Genomic DNA, 19,512 nt, shown 5'->3' with positions numbered 1-19,512 from the left:
GAGTTTGAAATTTTTTGATGCATGTGCAAAGGCATCTCAGAGGCAGTGTAGGAGGGTATAAGGTATCTTGATTCGAGATGAGCAAAGATTTCACCGAGCTGGCTCTCTTCTTCCTGCCTATAGGTTTGTCGACAGGATGTCATGTGACTTTTGCATCCGGCCAGACAGTGTTGCTTTGTGCTCCCAGCAGATTGCGTGTGGTGTGTCAGACACATAGAGGCATGCTGACATACATGCACACACATTTATGGCCTCTTACCTCAATAAATATACATGCACTGCTGCTTATAGATCAACCCACAACTTGTCCTTTTATGAGATCATATCAATAATTTAACATCTCAAAGTTTCTCACCTCCCAGTATGAGGAAAGCATTGCTACTTGTATTTGGCAAACCCATATAAAACAGGCAACCACTAACAAACAACATTTTAAAAAATGCAAATCAGGTAATAGCAGGTAATTAGTAATAACACTTAAAGCCCTGGAATTGTAATAACACTTCCAAACCCCATACAGTTTTAAAAATATTTGCAGAATTTAGGCTTCTGTCATTTGTTTTGTGGTGTGTACTCCATTGCCCCAGTGCTGATTTAGTAGGAAGGCCTGGTGGAGTGTCTCCCGTCTGAGAGTGGGGCTACGGATACAGCACGCTGGTGGAGTGTCTCCCGTCTGAGAGTGGGGCTACGGATACAGCACGCTGGTGGAGTGTCTCCCGTCTGAGAGTGGGGCTACGGATACAGCACGCTGGTGCAGTGTCTCCCGTCTGAGAGTGGGGCTACGGATACAGCACGCTGGTGGAGTGTCTCCCGTCTGAGAGTGGGGCTACGGATACAGCACGCTGGTGCAGTGTCTCCCGTCTACAGCATCTAACCAGGAACTAGACAAGGAGGCAGACAGCTGCATGCACTTCACTTGTTCCCAAGGCATTTTTAGAAACTTGGTCACTTTGTATTGTTGAGCAGGGATAACAGACTAGCCTATCACTGACACACACACACACACACACACACACACACACAAACACACACCACGATTCTGTTCTTCTGCAGCCTTCATGAAAGTGGACATGCCTTATCTCTCTACCCTTCTTTCAAATGGCCTCGGCAACCTTTGCACATCAACCACAACAACATGAATACACAGTCCAGTTCATGGAGTGTTAGATTACTGTATATTACTCTCAGACATACCCTTAGCTCCTGCTCAACACTGCTCAAACAGAAAGACAGGCAAGGAGCTGTTAGTGGGAAAATCGGCACATCTGAGCACAACGAACGAGACTAATAGTATAAAACAATGTTCAGGAATGTTTTCGGATCTGGTGTGACAAGTACTACAGGTCAAAAGGGCACCACACAGGAAGCGTTGGGATTCTTTCAGAGGCGTGTCTGTGTTGACGGGCAAGGACGCGTTCGGGCCTCCGCTTCGAGGGACATCCGGAGGGAGAGCGTGACCGTTACGTTTTTATGTAAGGCTATCGCTATACGCTTTCTTTCTTTCTTTCTCTCTCTCTCTCTCTCTCTCTCTCACACACACACACACGCTGACACGACTTTCTTTCTCTCTCTCTCACACACACACACACACACACGCTGACGACTTTCTTTCTCTCTCTCTCTGCCGATGACACACCGCTTTGGGCGTAGCGGTGTTATGTAACCGTGAGATCAGCTACTACAAAATCTTTAGTGAGCTTGGTGAATTGTCAGGCAGGTTTGGGACACTTCTGCGTGCCGATGCTTTGATGCATACCGTGAAGGCGTCAACAAAACGGACTCGTGACAGTAATGTTCGTGCATTAAACATGGTGTGTGCCCTGGTGTGGTGTCGTCAACCCAGCCCTGCATGTTGTCCATTAAATTATTATACGGCAGGGGCGAAAATAACACGTTGTACTTTTACAGTCGCTGGAGAGGAGGGTATCACCAGTTATCCCCATATCAGCTGAGATGGCAGCTCAGTTACCCTTCACATATGTCACCCAAAGCTGCTTCATAGAGACGGCTACGTATGCTCGCAGCCTAGTTCCGACAAGTCCCCAAAATCACCAGTTATTCGGATTTTTGATTGCGTTGAACAATGCATCAACCTTTGCATACTCATGCCAATGCTTAACGTCTCTTTTCAAAAACGTTTTGCTCAAAACGTTAATGAACGACTGCGGCACTCGCTGTTGCGTTCGCCCGTGCGATTCACTGCGCATGCGCGCCAGGGCACGGCACAGCGACAGTATGGCGGCTGGCCGCGGCCGGAGAGATGCTGCTGTTTCTCTTGCCGTTGGCATGTGAGCGGAATATCGACCGCGTACGGACAGCCGACAACGACATATAGCGAGGATGGCCAGGCTGGCAGACTATTTCGTAGTGGTCGGGTACGATCTCGACAAGAGAGGTGAGATACGATTGTTTTTTTCTTCTTCTCCCCCTTCCCTTGCTACGCTAGCAGGCTAGCTGGCGTGTATCTGCCCCTGTCCTGCCCCGGGCCGCGGCGAACGGAGAGGGAGGCGGGGACGGCCCTGAGACGGGACAAAGCTTGCTCTTACACAGCCGAGCTCTTTGCGGGCTGTGCGTTGAACTACCAACCGCGGATGTCAAAGGCCTTACACACACAATTCGGGTCGCAAATTGCATAAAATCGTGTGCAGATTTAAAGTTAAGTGCGATGATTTCTTGTTTGTGGCGCTGCGGAAAGAGAAATGAAAGACGGCGGACAGATCTGTGCAATTGTGCGTGTCCTGGCCAACCTAATAAGGCTTTACCAGCCCAACTTGCGCCCTGAAGTGGACGACAACGGCCGCATGTTGACTACAGGCTCGCCGCCGGCTGCCAGAGTGTGCCCAGGTGATGATAATGATGACGATTTTGCTGAAGTGGCGTCCTGTAGACGATGTTCCGGAGGGGGGGGGGGGGTACTGTTAATGAAACAGTCGCGTATGGCTCGTGTATCGCTCGCCGGAGCTTCGTGCTGCGTAATCGCTTTAGTGCCCAACCTTGCGAACTTCAACCCAAGACGACCCGAGCTGGAGATTCGGCCATGCGGGACAGTGTCCTGTTAAATACGCACTATTAACAAATCCTCTACCGAGGAAGGCTTGTTGCTGGAATCAGGTCACCAACTTTCGCCATTCTTATTTATTTCCAAAGAGCTTGCGCCCTTATTTTCTTACTGAAGCACATAAAAATGCATTGCAAGTCCCCAACGGCAGTAACAAGAGTTGTCTTTAAATGCATTGTTTGGAGATGGTACATATGTATACATGCATATGTTTTTTTGGTAAATTATGAGTCAGTTTGTGTGGTCGTATTCAGCCGCTGCAAGTGGCTGCGATGTTCTACATCTTCCTTGTCTGGTTCTGCCCTGCTACCTTGTTTTCACAGACGCATCATCGTCTGGTTAGAAAATGTTTAGGCTGGACAGTAACAATCCCAATTTCACTTCTCTTTTATTTAGGAGAGTGAATATTCTAAGAATGGAAGTTGTGGTGCAGCGTGTTATTTTTCACTATGCAAAGTAGATTAATGAGGGAAGAATCATATGCTTTATAAATGTGATTTTATTTTATTTTTTTAAATATACCAGTGTTGTAATAGTTGGCGTAAATGCCCTGTTTCAACCTGCATAACAGGACTCTGCATCAGGGTTTAGCACCTTGCACAGGACCTGTTGTTTGACTCATGCGATGAGCAGTATCTTTTCAAATCAGTCTGTTTCGGGGGTGACTCCTAAGCCATGAGGCTGGGTGCTCTGACGTCATCATGTAGTTGAGCACACTGACCTCAGAGAGGGCTTTGCGGAGTGGGTGTGGTAGTACAGGTGCAGAGGTGTGGCTAGATCTGTTCACTGGTCTTGTCACAGAGAAACATGTTTGGTTTTTTTTTTGTTTTTCTGGGTAGAGCTGTGTGCTTGATGGTCAGAGATGTTTCAGTACCAACCCACTTTACTGCAAGTGCTGTCTGTCTGAGGCGCTATACTTCTCCAAAGTGTCTGTCTATGGGCCTGCGACTGGGGCTGACATAAACAGTCCCGACCTGCCGCCCAGCTGATCCAGAGCCCAGGTCTCAGAGCCAGGCCGGCATATGGTGTCCGGAACACAACGTCAGGTTGCTAATCCTCCACCCCACGCTAGAACCACCATAATGGCTCCATGGGAGCCGAAATGGCAGCGTGATGGTGACAGTAAGGCTTACTCGTGGTGGAGTCGGTTTTTGTGCAACTGTGGAATGCTGTTTTGGACAGGCGTTCTCCATGCCAGGATCAAGAACAACAGGCAACGAGCAGGACCCTCCGACTGAGGTGTCGTCCACGTCCAGGCAGGAAACGGGGAATGGGCTGCAGGTAAGGGAGTAACGATGAACGAGACCCTGCATCACAGTGGTCCCACTGAGTAAAAATGCTCTGGGCTCTTGGTGGTTAAACACAACTGCCCTTACTTGCCACACCCTGACCCTCCCTCCTCTGGTGGAGGTGCTCCAGCTGAACAAAGGGGTGGGAGTGATCCTTCTTCCAGGTGTCCCTTTTTCCGGAGCTCGTCCGCTCCGGGGCCGCACCCTGGTTTCTCCCCGTCAGTCTTGCACCTCTTTGGAAACCATGCGGCATTAAAAATAACATTAGTGTTTCATTCTAAAACACACGTGGTGCTTTTTATGGGTCAGTGTCAGCCTACAAATTCCATCTGCAGTCCTGTATTTGGTTTGAATGCCTTGCTCTAAGCAATTTGATACCCCAAATAAGTTGCACTAAAATACACGCAAGCCACAGCACTTCAGATCTGCTTGGCCGTGCCACTTATTCATGCTGGTGAAAGCCTCAATGCCCAATCAGGAGCCAGAAGCCAGACTCCTTTCATGCAGCATCGCAAACCCCCCCCCAACTCAGCTTTTCTTTCAGAAAGATGAACAGTGGCTAAGGGAAGGGGCTGCTTGGCATGATTAAGGCTGCGTTGCCATGGCACTTTGGTCTTTGGCTCTCCCGCAGGGCTGTGGAAAGGCCGTCCGAGGCCGACTGCCTGCTGGATCCGGAGCTCTGCTCTTGCCTGACCCCTTACCGCCTGGACACGACTGTCTGAGGACGTTGTCTGCTGGATGAATGCGGCCCATTCATGTGACAGGCCACTGCAGCCTGCACTCCATCTGACACACGCACACATGTATGCGTGCATGCTTGGCGGCACAGACAGAGTGAGCCCATGCACGACACAGTGTTGTTCAAGCACAGGCGGTCGTAGTCTTCGTTCAGGACAGGTCACGGAGTGCAACTAGTGTGCGTGAGTGTAGCTGCCTTCTGTACCACCGGTCTGTGTTTCATGTCTGCTCTCGGGCGCTCACCTGGGTTAAGCATGTCATCATTCAGCACATTCTTCAACATGCGTGGTGCACTGGCTGGTGTGTGTATGCTGGGTCTGTGGAGTCATTTGGCAGGCTCTGGGAAGACTCGGAGGTGGTTAGGTCAAACTCCAGGGAGTGCACTGCTCTCTGCTGCAAAGCTTTCGTGGTCTTCCCTGGAATTCAGAGAATGTGCCGCCCCCTACCACCCCTCGCCCTCGGGGCAGACGCTGGGGCAGGCCTTTTCTCACCACGGGTTTATGGAAACCATGGCTAAGGAACTATAATAACTGCCCACACCGTCTCGGTGTCAGTCTAAGCTTCAACTGTATTGAACTGGCTTGTTCTGAAATTGAATTGTATTGACTTTGTTTGTCCCTCAGGGGCAATTAAGCATTTGGTCTTACAAAAATAGTTTTAAAGGGCTGGGAGAAGTCATGTAGGGTTGTGCGGCCAGCTCGGGTTTGTGTGTGACTGCTCTGGTTGACAATGGAGAAGGTCAGATCTGAGATGTTAACCACTGGCTGACCTGGCACTGCTGTGGGTGGGTGGATGGCTGGATCTCCAGAGGCCAAGCGAAGCTAGGCCAGACCCTGGCTTCTGAGGCCTGCATTCTGAAAAGCTTTCTGTTTTCTTTTTGCTCTTCTAAAGTAGTCTGTTGTGATTTTCATTAATAGTTTCATGTTAACCAACAAGTTCCCTGTGAACCACGCTATAGATCACCACACGTACACCGTGACAACTTACGTCCAGGGCCATAAAGTCCACGCCAGCACCACGGGGTGTAAAGAGCCATTAGTTGTTAACATGCTGTGCCTTTAGTGGTCACATGAGCTGGAGAGATGGTCAGACTGGTGGGAATAATTTTTGCTCTTTTTCCGGAGAAAACCGAGCGGCTGCAATCGCGAGACTGCGTGGGCGCTGAGTGGGTGTGCTGTGTAGGGCAAATGAGGGATGCGCCGTCGGGCTACGGGAGCCCCTCCTACTGAAGGGCTGGTTATTGCATCTCTGCTGCCGGTCTGCTTCCTCAGACGAGCTTCTCGCCGCGGGCTGCTGGCGATCTGGTGCGTTCTGCTTGGTGTCCCGTCCGGTCTCGGTGCTCAGGGATCAGCCTCATCCCTCAGTCCCATCACGCCGTTCCCTCCATGGGGTTCGACGTGAGATGGGACCAGACAGCTGTCGGAAGTGGAACGGTCCAGAACTCAAAGTTGGGTAAAGCGGCGCACGTTCACTTTTTTTGATTATGCGGAATTCTTATCCGTTATGAATCATTTCATATTCTTTGAAAGTAGGTCGTAAATATTTGACTGTTGGCACGATTAAAGGTTACATTGTAGTTGTTGACCTCACTTTTTCTCGTTTGGTTGTGCAAGTGCATGTAGGAGTTTGTCCAGTGATATGTGCTTTAGTGTGTGTGTGTGTACACACAGCTAATTTTAAAGTTATGGTCACATAATTGTGGTTTAAATTTGAAATGGGAAGCAACTAGACCCACTTGGTGTTATAGTAGACTGTTCTGAATTGATAACTAGAAGCAGGTCCTACAATAACAATAACAACAACAACAACATTTGCCTTAACACACTAGACGACAGGGCTCAGGAATCACAGTGAGGGGCTCTGCTTAGCGTAGTGTAAAAGTGCAGCTGAGAGAAAAATCATCTCTGAGAACAGCGTTAAAGAGTGTGGCGTTAACGAGACAAAGCTGGGCCGCGTTAGCGCCCCAGCGGAGCCTCGTGCGTACACAGCCGTGCGCTCTCCTCTGCCTCTGCTCCGAAGGGCTCCGTGCAGCTCCATGAGAAGCTGGGGGTGGGGTTGTGGCAGCCTTAAACTGTGTGCATGTGGTGTGTGCAGGAAGGATGTGAGCTCATTGAAGAGTGGGATTTTTTTTTTTTTTTTTTTTTTTGCGTAAAGAAAATGTCACTCATGGTAACCTGAGCAACAGCAAATTTCTTCTCCGTGGGTTTCTGCCACGCTTCTGTTCCTGCGCCTCTGTCGGGGGCGGAGCTTGGCGCTTCTCGGCCCAGCCTGGCTTCCTCCAGTGGACCCTGCTCTGCTTTTAACCACCGAGAGTGCTGTGTAGTTTATGTCGGCATGCTTCCCTCTCTCTCCTTTTTCCTCCTCTCTCTCTTTTTCTCGGTGTATATGACTGGCACGTTTTCTCACACTCTGTGTGTCTCCTACACAAGTCACGCGCGTCCCTGTTCTCACCGTTGGGCAGTTTTGGCAGATTAGAAGCTGGACATGATGCTTCTTGTCTGAGTTTGAACTTCAGGGTCTGGAGCTCTTAGTGGTGTTGGTGTGCACTGTGTTCAGGCGCCACGCCTGCGAGTACGCACTCCTCATGACCGCGAGGCTGTGTTGGTCATGCGGAGTGTCGGGACGTTATGCCCTGCTCCATGGCGCCGCGCCGATCTGTGTAGTTTGGACATCAAGCCAAGACCAATTTCCTTATCGTCCTTTCTGAGCTTCAACTCCGGTCCAAACCTGCGCCAAGCTCTTAAAAGGACAGTCAGGATTATTAATAGATTAATATTAAGATTATTTGTTAATAAACAAACTTAAACAAAGTTAAATTGTTGAAATGCAGGTTTCTACATACGCCCCTGGAACACACCATGCTATTTGGTATTGCCCGTCGTGCTTATGGCTTGGATGGAGAGAAATATTTCAGAACCACCTTAACGTCGGTACCGTCTCTGGATACCACTAATGACTTCAGCATGTGGTATTCGGGATGTAGGTTTGTGCTCTTGCTGTAGCTGAGATGCAAGCGCTCCGACGCAGCTGTGTGAAGTCTCCCCTGAGCCCAAGGCTCGGAGTGTGCTGGCTGGCCGTTCAATCTGCGCAGCTGCGTTACATAACCGAGGGGCTGTAGCTGACCCCTACCACACTCCTGTGCTTCAGGAAGTGGCTGTTGCGTGTGTGCCCTTTTAGATTGTGCCATCAGGATGCAACCGCTATCTGATCGTTTAAATTGTCACAACCGCAACAACCTGCATCGCGTGCAGCCAGTCAGGATGCCCGCTGGGAGCTGGCGAGTTTCGCCCAGTGCGAGCGCATCGAGCATGCGGTGGGCCAGTTTGCTGGGCGGCTTTTGGCCGGCGAGTCTTGGTGTAACGCTCAGTCTCCAATCTAGCAGCTAACGTTGCCTAACCTGGTGGACTAGGAAGCGTGAGAGGAACGCATCTTTTTCTGTGACCCGCTAGCGCCACCTCTCAGCCCACGTAGTCCTAACGCCAGCCTTCTCGATCTTTTGTGTTTGCTTCCTCATGGCTTGGTTACCCCGAGGGACCTTATGACTCCGCCCTGCCATGGCGGCTGAGCATAGTTTCACTTCACCTGCTCCAGAATGAGCTGGCATGGTGCAGCTGTCCCGTGACCCTGCTTTCAGATCTCTGTGTGGGGAAGTTCTCAGAAGTCCCCAGCGCATGTGAGTCGCCAGCACACACACGGCCTACCTCAGTTCGGAGGTAGGCCGTGTGTGTGCTGGCGACTCACACGTGCTGGGGACCACTTCCAAGTTTCAGCGCGTTCCAGCACTAGGCAGTTCTGATTCTTCGGCTCAGGCGTTGACTAGTCGAGGCTTCGCGCCTGCCACGGTGCCGATCACCCGCCGGCATATCCAATGCCCACGGTGCCAGGTCTGGCCTGTGCCAGCGTGCGCCCTTCAGTGCGCTTGGCTTACCCGTAAAGCTAAGCTACATACAGTGGTCTTATTCAACTTGCTGTGTGCATGTGCATACATGCTCACTACATGTCATTGCAGAAACAGTGAAGGATGCTTGTGGGTGTCGATCTTTTTTTCTTTCCCAGGAATGTGTTGGAGAAACTCCTGATAAACTTTTTTTTTTTCTTTCCCCCAAATACCTAAAAATGGGTCATGTGAGTTAATCCACCCACGATTCTGCACACGGGCTGATCTGAAGGAAGATATCATGAATTGGCGAAATATAAAAATACCTTCTTTGGTTACCTTTTACTTTCAGTTTGCACCTAATGTTTTTTTATCTATTCGGTTTGAATGATACTTCATATTTCATGTTTCTATGGCCAAATTGCAGTGAATTTTGTTGTAGATCTTTAGAGACTACAGAGGGAAGGACATCGTGCTCTCTGTAGGCTGATGAGGTTAAGTAGGCCGATAGGATGTTCCAGAATTGCAGACCTCTCTCCAAATTACCAGCCTATAACCTGTTTGAGTTGTTTTGTTTTTGTTTTTAATTCTTGCAGTATCCCGAAAAGATGTCAAACACATTTTAAGATTTTTTTCCACAATACTTGTCTAACCCTCTCTGTTGCACTCGCATTTAAGGCTGTGGTTTATTCTTGCCTGTGTGTGTGTGTGTCTCTGTGTTCGCATGCATGTGCATGCACGTGGGTGTGAGAGTGCATGCAAGAGTGAGTTTGATCCACGTGCAGGTTCAGTAGCTTTTTAGGCTTCACACCTTCTGAGAGCGTGTAGGGCCTGTTGGACAACTCGGTGGGGGTGGGGGGGGGGAGAAACCTTCTATTTTGGAGAGAGAGGGGGAGGGAGAGGGAGAGAATCCAACAGATACAAATGGAAAGGAAAGAAGCAAAGGGGATTTCAGGTCAGCTGGGGCTGACTGGACTTGGCATGTTCCGGTCACATCGCAGGAACCAGGAACCATAACCTTCCCCACACCACAGAAAGCCCTGGTCATCATGTCTGATTTCCACCTCACTGGGAGGGCGAGCGATGCAGGGAGAGGACATGAAATTCCCCGCTGCTAGGCAGCACAGCCCCCCAACATCCCCCCAAACATCCCCCTCCAGCCCGGCTGCACATGCGGGAGTCATGCCAGACAACCTACACACCGTGGAGAAATCCAGGCAGTCATCGTCCAGTTCCCACTTTTGGCATGGTCCGTGCCGTAAATTTTGGCTGGGGATAACGGACATGGCACTGGATTACCGTTATTCCCACACATCCCGCATTTGCACTGAGGGACTTTCTCTGCACACACAGTAGCAAGGCAGGCTGGGAAACAATTAATCTGCATTTCTTATCAGACTGGTTTTTCCAGAGAGAAAGAGATTTCCTGAATGGCAAGATGGTGTGGGTCCTCAGCGGACAATGATATGTCGAAGGTGGGATGGAAATAGTCTTGCCGTTCAGGAAATCTGTTCATGCTGAAAATTAGTTTTTGAAGTTTGTTTCAACATCAGCTTTTGTCCGCTGATAAACTAAAAGATGGGTGTGCTTGTGAACGGATCAGTGATAAAATACCACCAGTCCTCGTGGAACGGCGCTGTGCGGCTATGAGCCTGAGAGCAGCTCGCCCCCCTTCACCTTTCACCTTAGACTTTGACCTTTGCGTGGCTCGCAATGCAGCGGGTGCAGTGAGCTAACTGCGGCGTGGCGCGTTACAGACCTGCCCGTGCAACGTCAGCCCTGCTGAAGGAGGACTCTGTCACAGCTGGCAATATGCTGTCAACGTTTTCATTTTTAGAAACGGGGGAAGTCTGAGCGAGCAAAAAGCGTGGCGCTCCTTGTGCTGGATTGGCGCCAGCCGTGCCGGTTAATGAGCTGCCCTGGCTGCCAGCTGGCAGGAGTAACCAGGAACTGGTTTTCCAGCAGAGGCGCTGGCACCGGGCCAGCTCTGAACTGAACCGAAGGATGTCGGCTTGGTCCCACGTGAGCTCTCACTGGAATTCCAGGGCCACGCCCCTTCCGCTGCCCAGCATGCAGCAGGGAGGCAGCTTTACGGCACGTCCGAATCAGGCGAACGTGGGGTGCGTCACGCGCTCGGGGTGACGTGATGGGCGTGGTGGCTTGTGTTCCTGCAGCCACGTGCGCTCCGCTGCCTTCAGCCCCCGCGGCCGTCGTAAACGACGCATACGTGCAGAATCTCGCACGTTCGGCACGGGGTGCGTGAAGACGGACGCCGCCCTCTGCCCACCCTCCTCGGGATCAGAGATCGTTGCTGCCGTTGTGTTTCTGTGTTTGTTAGGGATTGTTCATCTCTATGGAACTGCCATGGAGGCAGCAGAGCTGTGATTGGGTGCGCAGCGGGTGTGTGGATTACAGGGGCGGGGCCCGAGCTGGGGCTCGGCGCACTTTGGCTGCGAGTGACACATGCGGCGAGAAGGCCTGTGGGGGGCCACTGTCTGGATCCACTCGCTCACTGTCATGTGACCTCTGCCGGGGTTGGCCCGGGCCGCAAACAGAACCTTGCTGTTCTACACACAACGCCAGCCTTTCAGACTGTAAGCTTCTTACTGTACGCCCTGGCCAGCTGGGTGTGTGGGTGTGTGTGTGTGTGGGTGTGTGGGTGTGTGGGTGTGTGGGTGTGTGTGTGTGTGTGTGTGTGTGTGTGTGTGTGTGTGTGTGTGTGTGTGTGTGTGTGAGAGAGAGAGAGAGAGAGAGCGAGAGCGAGCACTAAGCTTCTCAAAGTAAAAGGGTTCTTCTGTCCTCCATAACGTATCCAGGTCATGATGGTCTCATTGGTTGAGTGATACAAGCCAGGCCCATCAAACATAAACAGGTGTCAGGTGTTTCTGGAAGAACATCCCCTTGAGCGTGTGTGTGTGTGTGTGTGTGTGTGTTTCTGGGGGAGGGCCCCGTTTCTGTGTGTTATGTGATTCATGCTCATCACTGAAGGGGCCAGGGCCAATTCCATTGCACCTGTCTGACCTCCCTGCGCTGGAAACTACGTTAACTCATGCTAGCTCAGCCCGACCGGGTTGTGGTCACCTTGCTTACCCTGGAGGAGTCATCGCCCCTTGTGGGCGTGGTGGGTCTAGGGGGCAGAGCTGGGGGCGGGGCCTGAGCTGGTCATGTTGCTCTCCTGTGTCTGACTGCCTGCCTCCTCATCTCTACAGGGAGCAGTGAGGGCCAAGGGCGGATTCTACAGCGATTCCCAGAGAAAGACTGGGAGGATAACCCCTTCCCTCAGGGGATTGAACTGGTGAGAACGCGCGCGCACACACACACACACACACACACACACACACAGGGATCATCTTAACCTAGAATACTGTTGACTGGTACCATGTCCTCATAAAGCATGTAAATGATCTGTCACTATTTACATATTGAAATATTTTTGCTAACTCTTCATTCTCTCTCTGTGCTGTCTTAGTTCTGTCAGCCGAGTGGATGGCAGCTAGTTCCTGTCGAGCTGCCCCCCTCTTTCTTCGTGGCTGTTCTCACCGACATCAATTCAGAGCGCCATTACTGTGCCTGTTTCACCTTCTGGGAGACGGTGGAGACCCCTCAGGTGCGAGGTGCTGGAGGGAGGGGCCTAATTTATGTCGAGAGTTTTCACTGGTCACGGGGCTGTGTGTGCAAAATGCTGAGTGAGTGTGTGTGTGTCTTTGGTGTGCATGCGTGGTATTTATTGTGTGTGTGTATCTTTGGTGTGCATGCGTGGTATTTATTGTGTGTGTGTATATGTGTGTGTGTGTGTCTGTGTGTGTTTCTTTGGTGTGCATGCGTGGTATTTATCGTGTGTGTGTGTATCTTTGGTGTACATGCGTGGTATTTATCGTGTGTGTGTGTGTGTGTGTGTGTGTGTGTGTAGTTGCAGAAGGAGCCCAGTGAGGCAGATGAAGATGAGACCCCAGAGCTCCTGCAGACTCCAGCCCAGCTTTACGGCCCCAAGAGCTTGGTACTGGTGTCCCGCCTGGACCACACCGAGGTGTTCAGGGTGAGCACACACACACACACACACACACACGTTCTCTGAGGTGGGGCTGAGTGTGTTGTTAAGCTCCGCCCTCTAAGAGCCCTGCCGCGTGCTGTGTGCAGAACTGCCTGGCCCTCATCTACACTGTGCACGTGGACAGCCTTATTGTTCCCCTGGAAACGGTGATCGGGAACCTCCTGACTTGCATCATTCCTATCGCTGGAGGATCTCAGGTGAGATGCACGTACACCTGCATGCACGCGCATGGTGTGTGCCATGCTTGTAGGCCGCTAGCCCGTCGTCCTAGTGGGTGTGTTTAGGCTCCGGCAGTGGGGTGAACAGGAGAGACAACGTGGTGTTCATCGCTCTGCTGAAGAAGAAACGCAGACTGTGTCCTTCTGCTCAACATGTTTCGGTCTGTGTGTGCATGAGTGTGCATGTGTGCGCATGGAGGCGTATTACTGATGTGGCTGTGTTTGTCCAGCTGTGGCTGGGCTTGTGTGCATGTAGGCTTGTGAGCACAGATTGAAAGCCCAGGTTTTTAAATGTTGGATTAATTCCTCAGATGAAGAGGGGATAATTTAAAGCAGCCATTATTCCACTGTCCCCTTGTAGCTCTAAGTGATTTTGCTTCGCTCGTAGGATTTAATTTTCATTTCAGTGTCACTAATATGGGTTTCTTTTCTGGTGTCTTCATAGATTGGCATAAAAAAGATCAGATTAGTTCTTCACTGTGTTGCACATAAATTATTCCCCTCTTCCTGTTTGAAGTTTAAATCCTACTCCTGTGTGTTACAGATAAATGATCCCCCAGTCTGTAGTTTATCTGACTGGCTTCTGGGTTGTTTCCAGGTAACGGTTACCTTCTTCCACAGCTTCAACCAATCAGCTCACAGTTCTGCCTGTCGATCAGAAACATTACACTTTAACAAAGAGCACTTATAGTTTTATTTTATTTTGCTGCAGTTTGCAACTTGTTTGCATTTATTCACTGTTTACTTTGCCTAAATCAACCAACCAACCAACCCAATCAATGATCAATCACTTTCAAATTTCTCATTATAATGGAATTGCTCATTTTGTTATTGATATTTCTGTTGAATATGCTTTCAGCGCTCATACGAGATTGCGCTCACCACACAAAAACGCACAATCCGCTCTTGTGCGCTGTTTTTCCGGTACACGCATACACCCGCACACAGGGGCTCACAGTGGCATCATTAAAGTCTTGGCCAGGCTGACACTAGTGGTGAACATATGGACAGGCAAAGTGGCAGATGGTGTTTAAACAAGCCGCAAACAAGTCTCAGTAACGGCTAACGATCGGCCACAACATTAAAAGCACTGGCGTGTGAAGAAAGACACTGATTGTCTAGTCGCAGTGGCACTTTTAAAGGGGCGGGACATATCAGGCAGCAAGGGAACGGTCAGTGAAGATGGAAGCAGGAATGGAGGGGAAGATGGACAAGTGTAAGGATCCGATATGACGAGGGCCGAATGGTGAGCGGCAGACGACTGGTCAGAGCATCTCCAGCACGGCAGATCTTGTGGGGCCTTCTGGCTCACGTGCGCCCAAGGCTATGATGGAAAGGTGTCAGAACATCATGTGGACATTGCTTTGATATGCAAGCCTGCTTAAAGTTGGTGTACACCATGCTCACCCCCTCATGACAACAGTGTTCCCTAATGACAATGCACCCGCCACACTGCAAAAATTGTTCGAGTGGTTTAAGGAACACGACCATGAGTTCAAGATGTTGCCTTGGCCTCCACATTCCCAAGATCTCAATCTGATCGAGAATCTGTGGGATGTGCTGGAAAAACAAGTCCGATCTATATATGCATCTTGTAGGACTTAAAGCATCTGCTGCTAACATCTGTGCCAGATACCAGAGGACACCTTCATAGGTCTTGTGGAGTCCAGGCCTCGACAGGTCAGAGCTGTTTTGGCGACATGATGGGGACTTGCACAATATTAGGCATGTGGTCGTAATGTTATTGCTGATCGGTGTATATAGGCTGTATATAGTAAAACCTCCAGTGTAATTCACAAGGTTTCCAAAGCAACAAGATGCTTCGCACAGAAGACATTCTTCATCTGAGCAAACACACAAATACAGCTGTACAACCCACCTAACAGACCCCAGCCCTGTTCTAGCCAAAACATTTCCAAACTCAGGTTTTAGTGCCAAGAATGTTGTATGTTACACCGATGTGGGAACTTTTGGGAGTACATGCTTTGTGTCCAGTTCATCAACACTGTTTTGCCTTGATTGTTTTTACGCTTCCTGGTCACTGGCATCACACAGTCCTAAATGATGGTTTCACAGAGGTGAATTATTAATGCATTTTCCTAGAAGTGATCCGTCGTCAGGTTGCCGTGCAGCATCATGAGGCTTTTGTTGATCACCGCTAGTTACATGCCGTGGTATAAGAGCTGGCGCCCCTGAAGGGGTTGACCCCTTCACCCAAAAACCACCCCTCTGCCCTCTTTCACCGAATGCCTTCCGCTCGGCTGCCTGCCGAGCTGTGGCCACTGACGCTGGTCAGCGCTGGCGCTAGTGGCCAGCGGACGGGACAGGACGCTGGCACTGGAGAGTAGGATGCTCAGCTGCATGCTGGCTCGCGCCGCGTCCAGTGAGCTGCCTCGGCCGCGGTTGGACGGTCAGGGTCGGCGGTGGCGAGAAACTAGGGGGGAGAGAGAAGGAAAGTAAACGTTGGCATTTACAGAGAGAGCGTTCAGAACAAGAGTGTGTACGTTTGTTCGTGTGTGTGTGTGCATGTGTGTGTGAAAGAGGGAGAGAGAGAAGGGAAAAGAGTATGTGAGAAAGTTAGTGATGTTTATTGACATACTGAGTCTGTAGATCCAGTTAGACTCCTCTGTGATTTACAGCATCCTGGAGGGCATTTTTCCGGTTCTTCCGCCAGGGCCACGGAGTCAGGGAATGTTTCTCCTGTTTATTTTCCAAATATAAGACACGTGAATTTGGCTTATTGGAAGCTCATCTCGTATCAAAACCACCAGTATTCACTCAGCCATGTCCTTTTTGGAATATTCCATTATAAATGGGTAATTTAATTAATTAATGGAGAAAGCCCAGCCTTTTCGTCTCGTCTGAATGTCATATCTCTCATGTATTGTCATTTTTGTTTGCTTTTTGCTGTTTTTTTTTTTTCTTTCCATATTACTTTCTCTTTTCATCCAAATCATTGTGTGTCTAACCTGTGCTCTCTTGTGGTGTTTTTCTGTGTGTGTGTGTGTGTGTGTGTGTGTTGCTAATCTAGCCAGACCAGGAGGACAGGGAGACGAGCTTGGTACGCTTGCCCTGATTCTCTTTAGTCTTCCTCTCTCACGCAGTGCTTCTGCCCATCTCTGGGCTGCACCGTCTGCATCCACAGGGCCAATCAGATCGCAGAACATCCACATTTTTTGATCCAATCCCTGACGAGTCCCCCAGACCTAACACTTTTCTTTGGTTGACGTAATGAGCATTCTTTCACTGATTGGATCAAAGGATGGACACAGGGAACATGGGAAATGGTGGCCAGCTTCACACTGCCTCTTTGCTTATGTCTTCAGGTGCATGTGACAGCGCTTTAATACGGTGTCTGTTGGACACACTCGTGTGTGTGTGTGTGTGTGTGTGTGTGTGTGTTTGACGATCTAAGACATCTGGACATAAGGCCTGCAAAAGAGATGAGACTTTCAACACACAACTGATTATGTCAAAATATGAACTGATTTCTGACTCCTGGAAAGTTCATGTCAGGTTGACTAATACCCACTATGTTTTGAAATTGCCATTTTGGGTTCATTTGATCTTTTGACATGATCAGTTGGGTGCTGGTGAAGTGTTTGTGCTGCTCCTGTTCCATGTTTGTGTGGTGTTGGAACACCTGTGCTGTGCACTGATGGGCCAGGATTCGGCAGCTGCATGTAGCGCGTGTCATTCTGTCATTTACACCAAGAACTTCCTGTTCTAACCCACCACTTCCTCTGAAGGCGCGTTTTTCTTTATTTTTCCCTTTCTTTTAATCTGGCTGTACTTTACTAAACGCTTGACCTGCTATAGTGAGCTGATGCTAGCAGTTCTGTCTGTCCAGAAAGTGCTGGTGTGTGCTGGACTGTATTAAGATTACAGTTTTGCCAGAACTACTAACCCAAACTAACCCTTGTGTCTGATGTTAGCTGTGGTCGGTTTCTCACTCACCGTAATCAACTTCATAGTTCTGACAACAGTTTGTACAGTTTAACAAAAATGACTGACGTTCTCACGTCTTCACTTTCCCAATCCTCTCCCTTGCTGGATCTTGAGCGAAAACACACTTACGCCTGCTTGTATTTTTCAAAAAGTCTCGTCCTTTTAGGAAGGCCTTTTGAGTGATCCACGTTTGTCTGAATTCCAGTAACGGATTGGTCTTGCATGGCTTTGCTCTCCACCCCAGGCGGGGAGCGGCAGAACGGAAACTCGGCGGGCTGCGGCATTTGTGCTTTAAGTGGTGCTGGGTAAAGCGGGGGCAGGCCGTGGGCAGGGTGTGTCCCGTAGCGAGGCCGCTAATCTGGCGGTGCTGTTGACTGCCGTTCATTTGGTGTGCTCCCTTTAAGTCTGTGTGCACACTAATCTGCACCAATTCTGCTCCCACACACCTATTAAACCTCATTTCCTATTTTTAAACCGTGTTTACGCATGCTTCTCACTTTTAGACTCACTCACTCACTCACTCACACTCACACACACACACACCATACTGACGTCTCTCCTCCTCTCCATTCATGCCTGTGTTCTCAGAGGACCATCACGCTGGGGGCGGGAGATAGGCAGGTCATCCAGACCCCCGTCAACGACTCGCTCCCTGTGAGTGGCTGCAGTGTGGCCCAGCTCTTCAGGCAGCTCGGTAAGCCAATCCACACCTGCATCCACCTGCCAATAAGTGCCATCGGTGATTGTTCCAAATTTGGTTAAGTCAATCTGCATCAAGCAGCCAATAAGACGCCTTCTTCCAAACATGGTTATCTCTGATTTTGGTGCTGCCTTTGTTATTATTATAGAATTGCAGTAGTCGATGAGTCTCCCATTACAGGCCAGATTTACAGGCCAGGTTTAAGTCTAGGCCCCCCAGTCAAGCGAGACTCCCACTGGTGGTATTCGTGGTACTCAGGCCCAGATCGTGAAACGGATCATATTCTCATGAGCTTCACAGATTGTAGGATTCCTCGTTACTACGTTAAGAGACGCTGGTACGATCGTGAAGGTGAGCGTCTGCTATGGCTGCACACATGCACAGAGGCAGTTACTGTTCCCCCTTGAAGGCGACATGCTACGCGATGGTGTGGCGTGGGCAGCGGTTAAAAAAAAAAGGAGTGACTCGTTGGTGGTAGATGAGCGAGCACGTAAGCCTTTAACCTAACTGAAATGAGCTGTGACTCATACTGTGAATAAAGGAAAGACCAAAGCAGCATGACACATGAATTTCCCAGTAAATAAATTTTACTTTGCTTTTAGGATTCCTTGTTTAAATTGTGGCATTATAATCGCTCTTCCCTGGTTTGGCCTTCAAGACTGACATGTATTTATTTAAATTTCTTTTTCTTTTTTTCTTTTTTTAATCGAGAACACCATGATATAGTGTAATGCTAGGAAGAGTTGCATAAGACGTTGTTAAATGTGTCCTAGGGAGTTCTTCAGTTCTCATTAGTCAGGGAGGCCTGTGTTTCTATATAGAAGCTGTTTAACTGTGCTGCTTGGATTGCATGTTTTAATAAAGACTGATGAATACTGATCTCTGCTGGTTTATGGCTGTGTGAAATGTAATTATTTGCTTTCTCCGACCGTGTTTGTTCAGTTAGGCTGCAAGCCTTCTTTTTGCCTTAATTGTTTACACTTGTTCCTAAGTAACCAGATTCTGACACACGTTGTCTTTGCATAACACAGGACAGCCATATATGTCTAACGCTGTAGGCAAGGTGGATATGTGTGAAACTGCTGCTAACTAGAAACGGGTTGTGTGCCAGGCTGGGGAGGTTATGTTGTTTGCTTATGTTGGGCTTCAGAAGGCTAAAATATCAATTCCACTTTTATTAGAACATATAAATTCACCCACCATATCACAAATGGTATCAAATTATCCATACTTTTAAAAAGTAATTTGGAAATTTCAGTATCATAATGACCGTAATTCAAACTCGTACAAACTTGGACTCTATCGAGCGCTGTAGGATGGTGATGCATCACAGATTCATCCACTCTCCTCCTCTCTCTTCAGGTATTGTAAATGTTCTGTGTCTGTTCTGTGCCGCCCTGACCGAACACAAGATCCTCTTCCTGTCCAGAAGCTACCAGCGGCTCACCGACGCCTGTCGCGCCTTGCTGGCCATCATGTTCCCTCTCAAATACAGGTGGGGGTGGGTGGGGCGTGGCGGAGGTGGGTGGAGGTGTTGGGTGTGCTCAGCAGTGGGGCAAAGGGGGTCTCTTATAGGATTATATTTGTCAGACATGCATGTGTATACGAGTGTGTATGAAGGAGTCGTGTGTGT

General features: G+C 49.5%; 1 protein-coding gene across 8 annotated transcripts in view; it reads left to right on the top strand.

The window, feature by feature from the left end:
- The first annotated feature begins 2,221 nt into the window (after positions 1-2,221).
- The window catches only part of sbf1 (SET binding factor 1), a 41,399-nt gene continuing 24,108 nt past the window's right edge, over positions 2,222-19,512 (top strand). For 3 of the 8 annotated variants that reach the window (XM_081723551.1, XM_035527741.2, XM_035527738.2), the window contains exons 1-9: positions 2,223-2,395; positions 12,172-12,257; positions 12,432-12,569; positions 12,873-12,998; positions 13,100-13,210; positions 13,776-13,829; positions 16,263-16,292; positions 17,768-17,873; positions 19,242-19,374. In XM_081723551.1, the coding sequence (XP_081579677.1) occupies positions 2,341-2,395; positions 12,172-12,257; positions 12,432-12,569; positions 12,873-12,998; positions 13,100-13,210; positions 13,776-13,829; positions 16,263-16,292; positions 17,768-17,873; positions 19,242-19,374 (839 nt within the window). In that variant the 5' untranslated portion in view covers positions 2,223-2,340. Of the gene's footprint in view, positions 2,396-12,171; positions 12,258-12,431; positions 12,570-12,872; positions 12,999-13,099; positions 13,211-13,775; positions 13,830-16,262; positions 16,293-17,767; positions 17,874-19,241; positions 19,375-19,512 lie in introns of all 8 variants that reach the window. The other 5 variants (XM_081723552.1, XM_027018592.3, XR_014126099.1 and 2 more) reach the window with 4 other exon arrangements.

This window comes from Electrophorus electricus, chromosome 11, assembly GCF_041902795.1.
Source record: "Electrophorus electricus isolate QZ-2024a chromosome 11, ASM4190279v1, whole genome shotgun sequence".
In the NCBI taxonomy this organism is placed as follows: Eukaryota; Metazoa; Chordata; class Actinopteri; order Gymnotiformes; family Gymnotidae; genus Electrophorus; species Electrophorus electricus.
The sequence above is the reverse complement of the archived record's forward strand: the minus strand, read 5'-3'. Positions and strand labels throughout refer to the sequence as shown.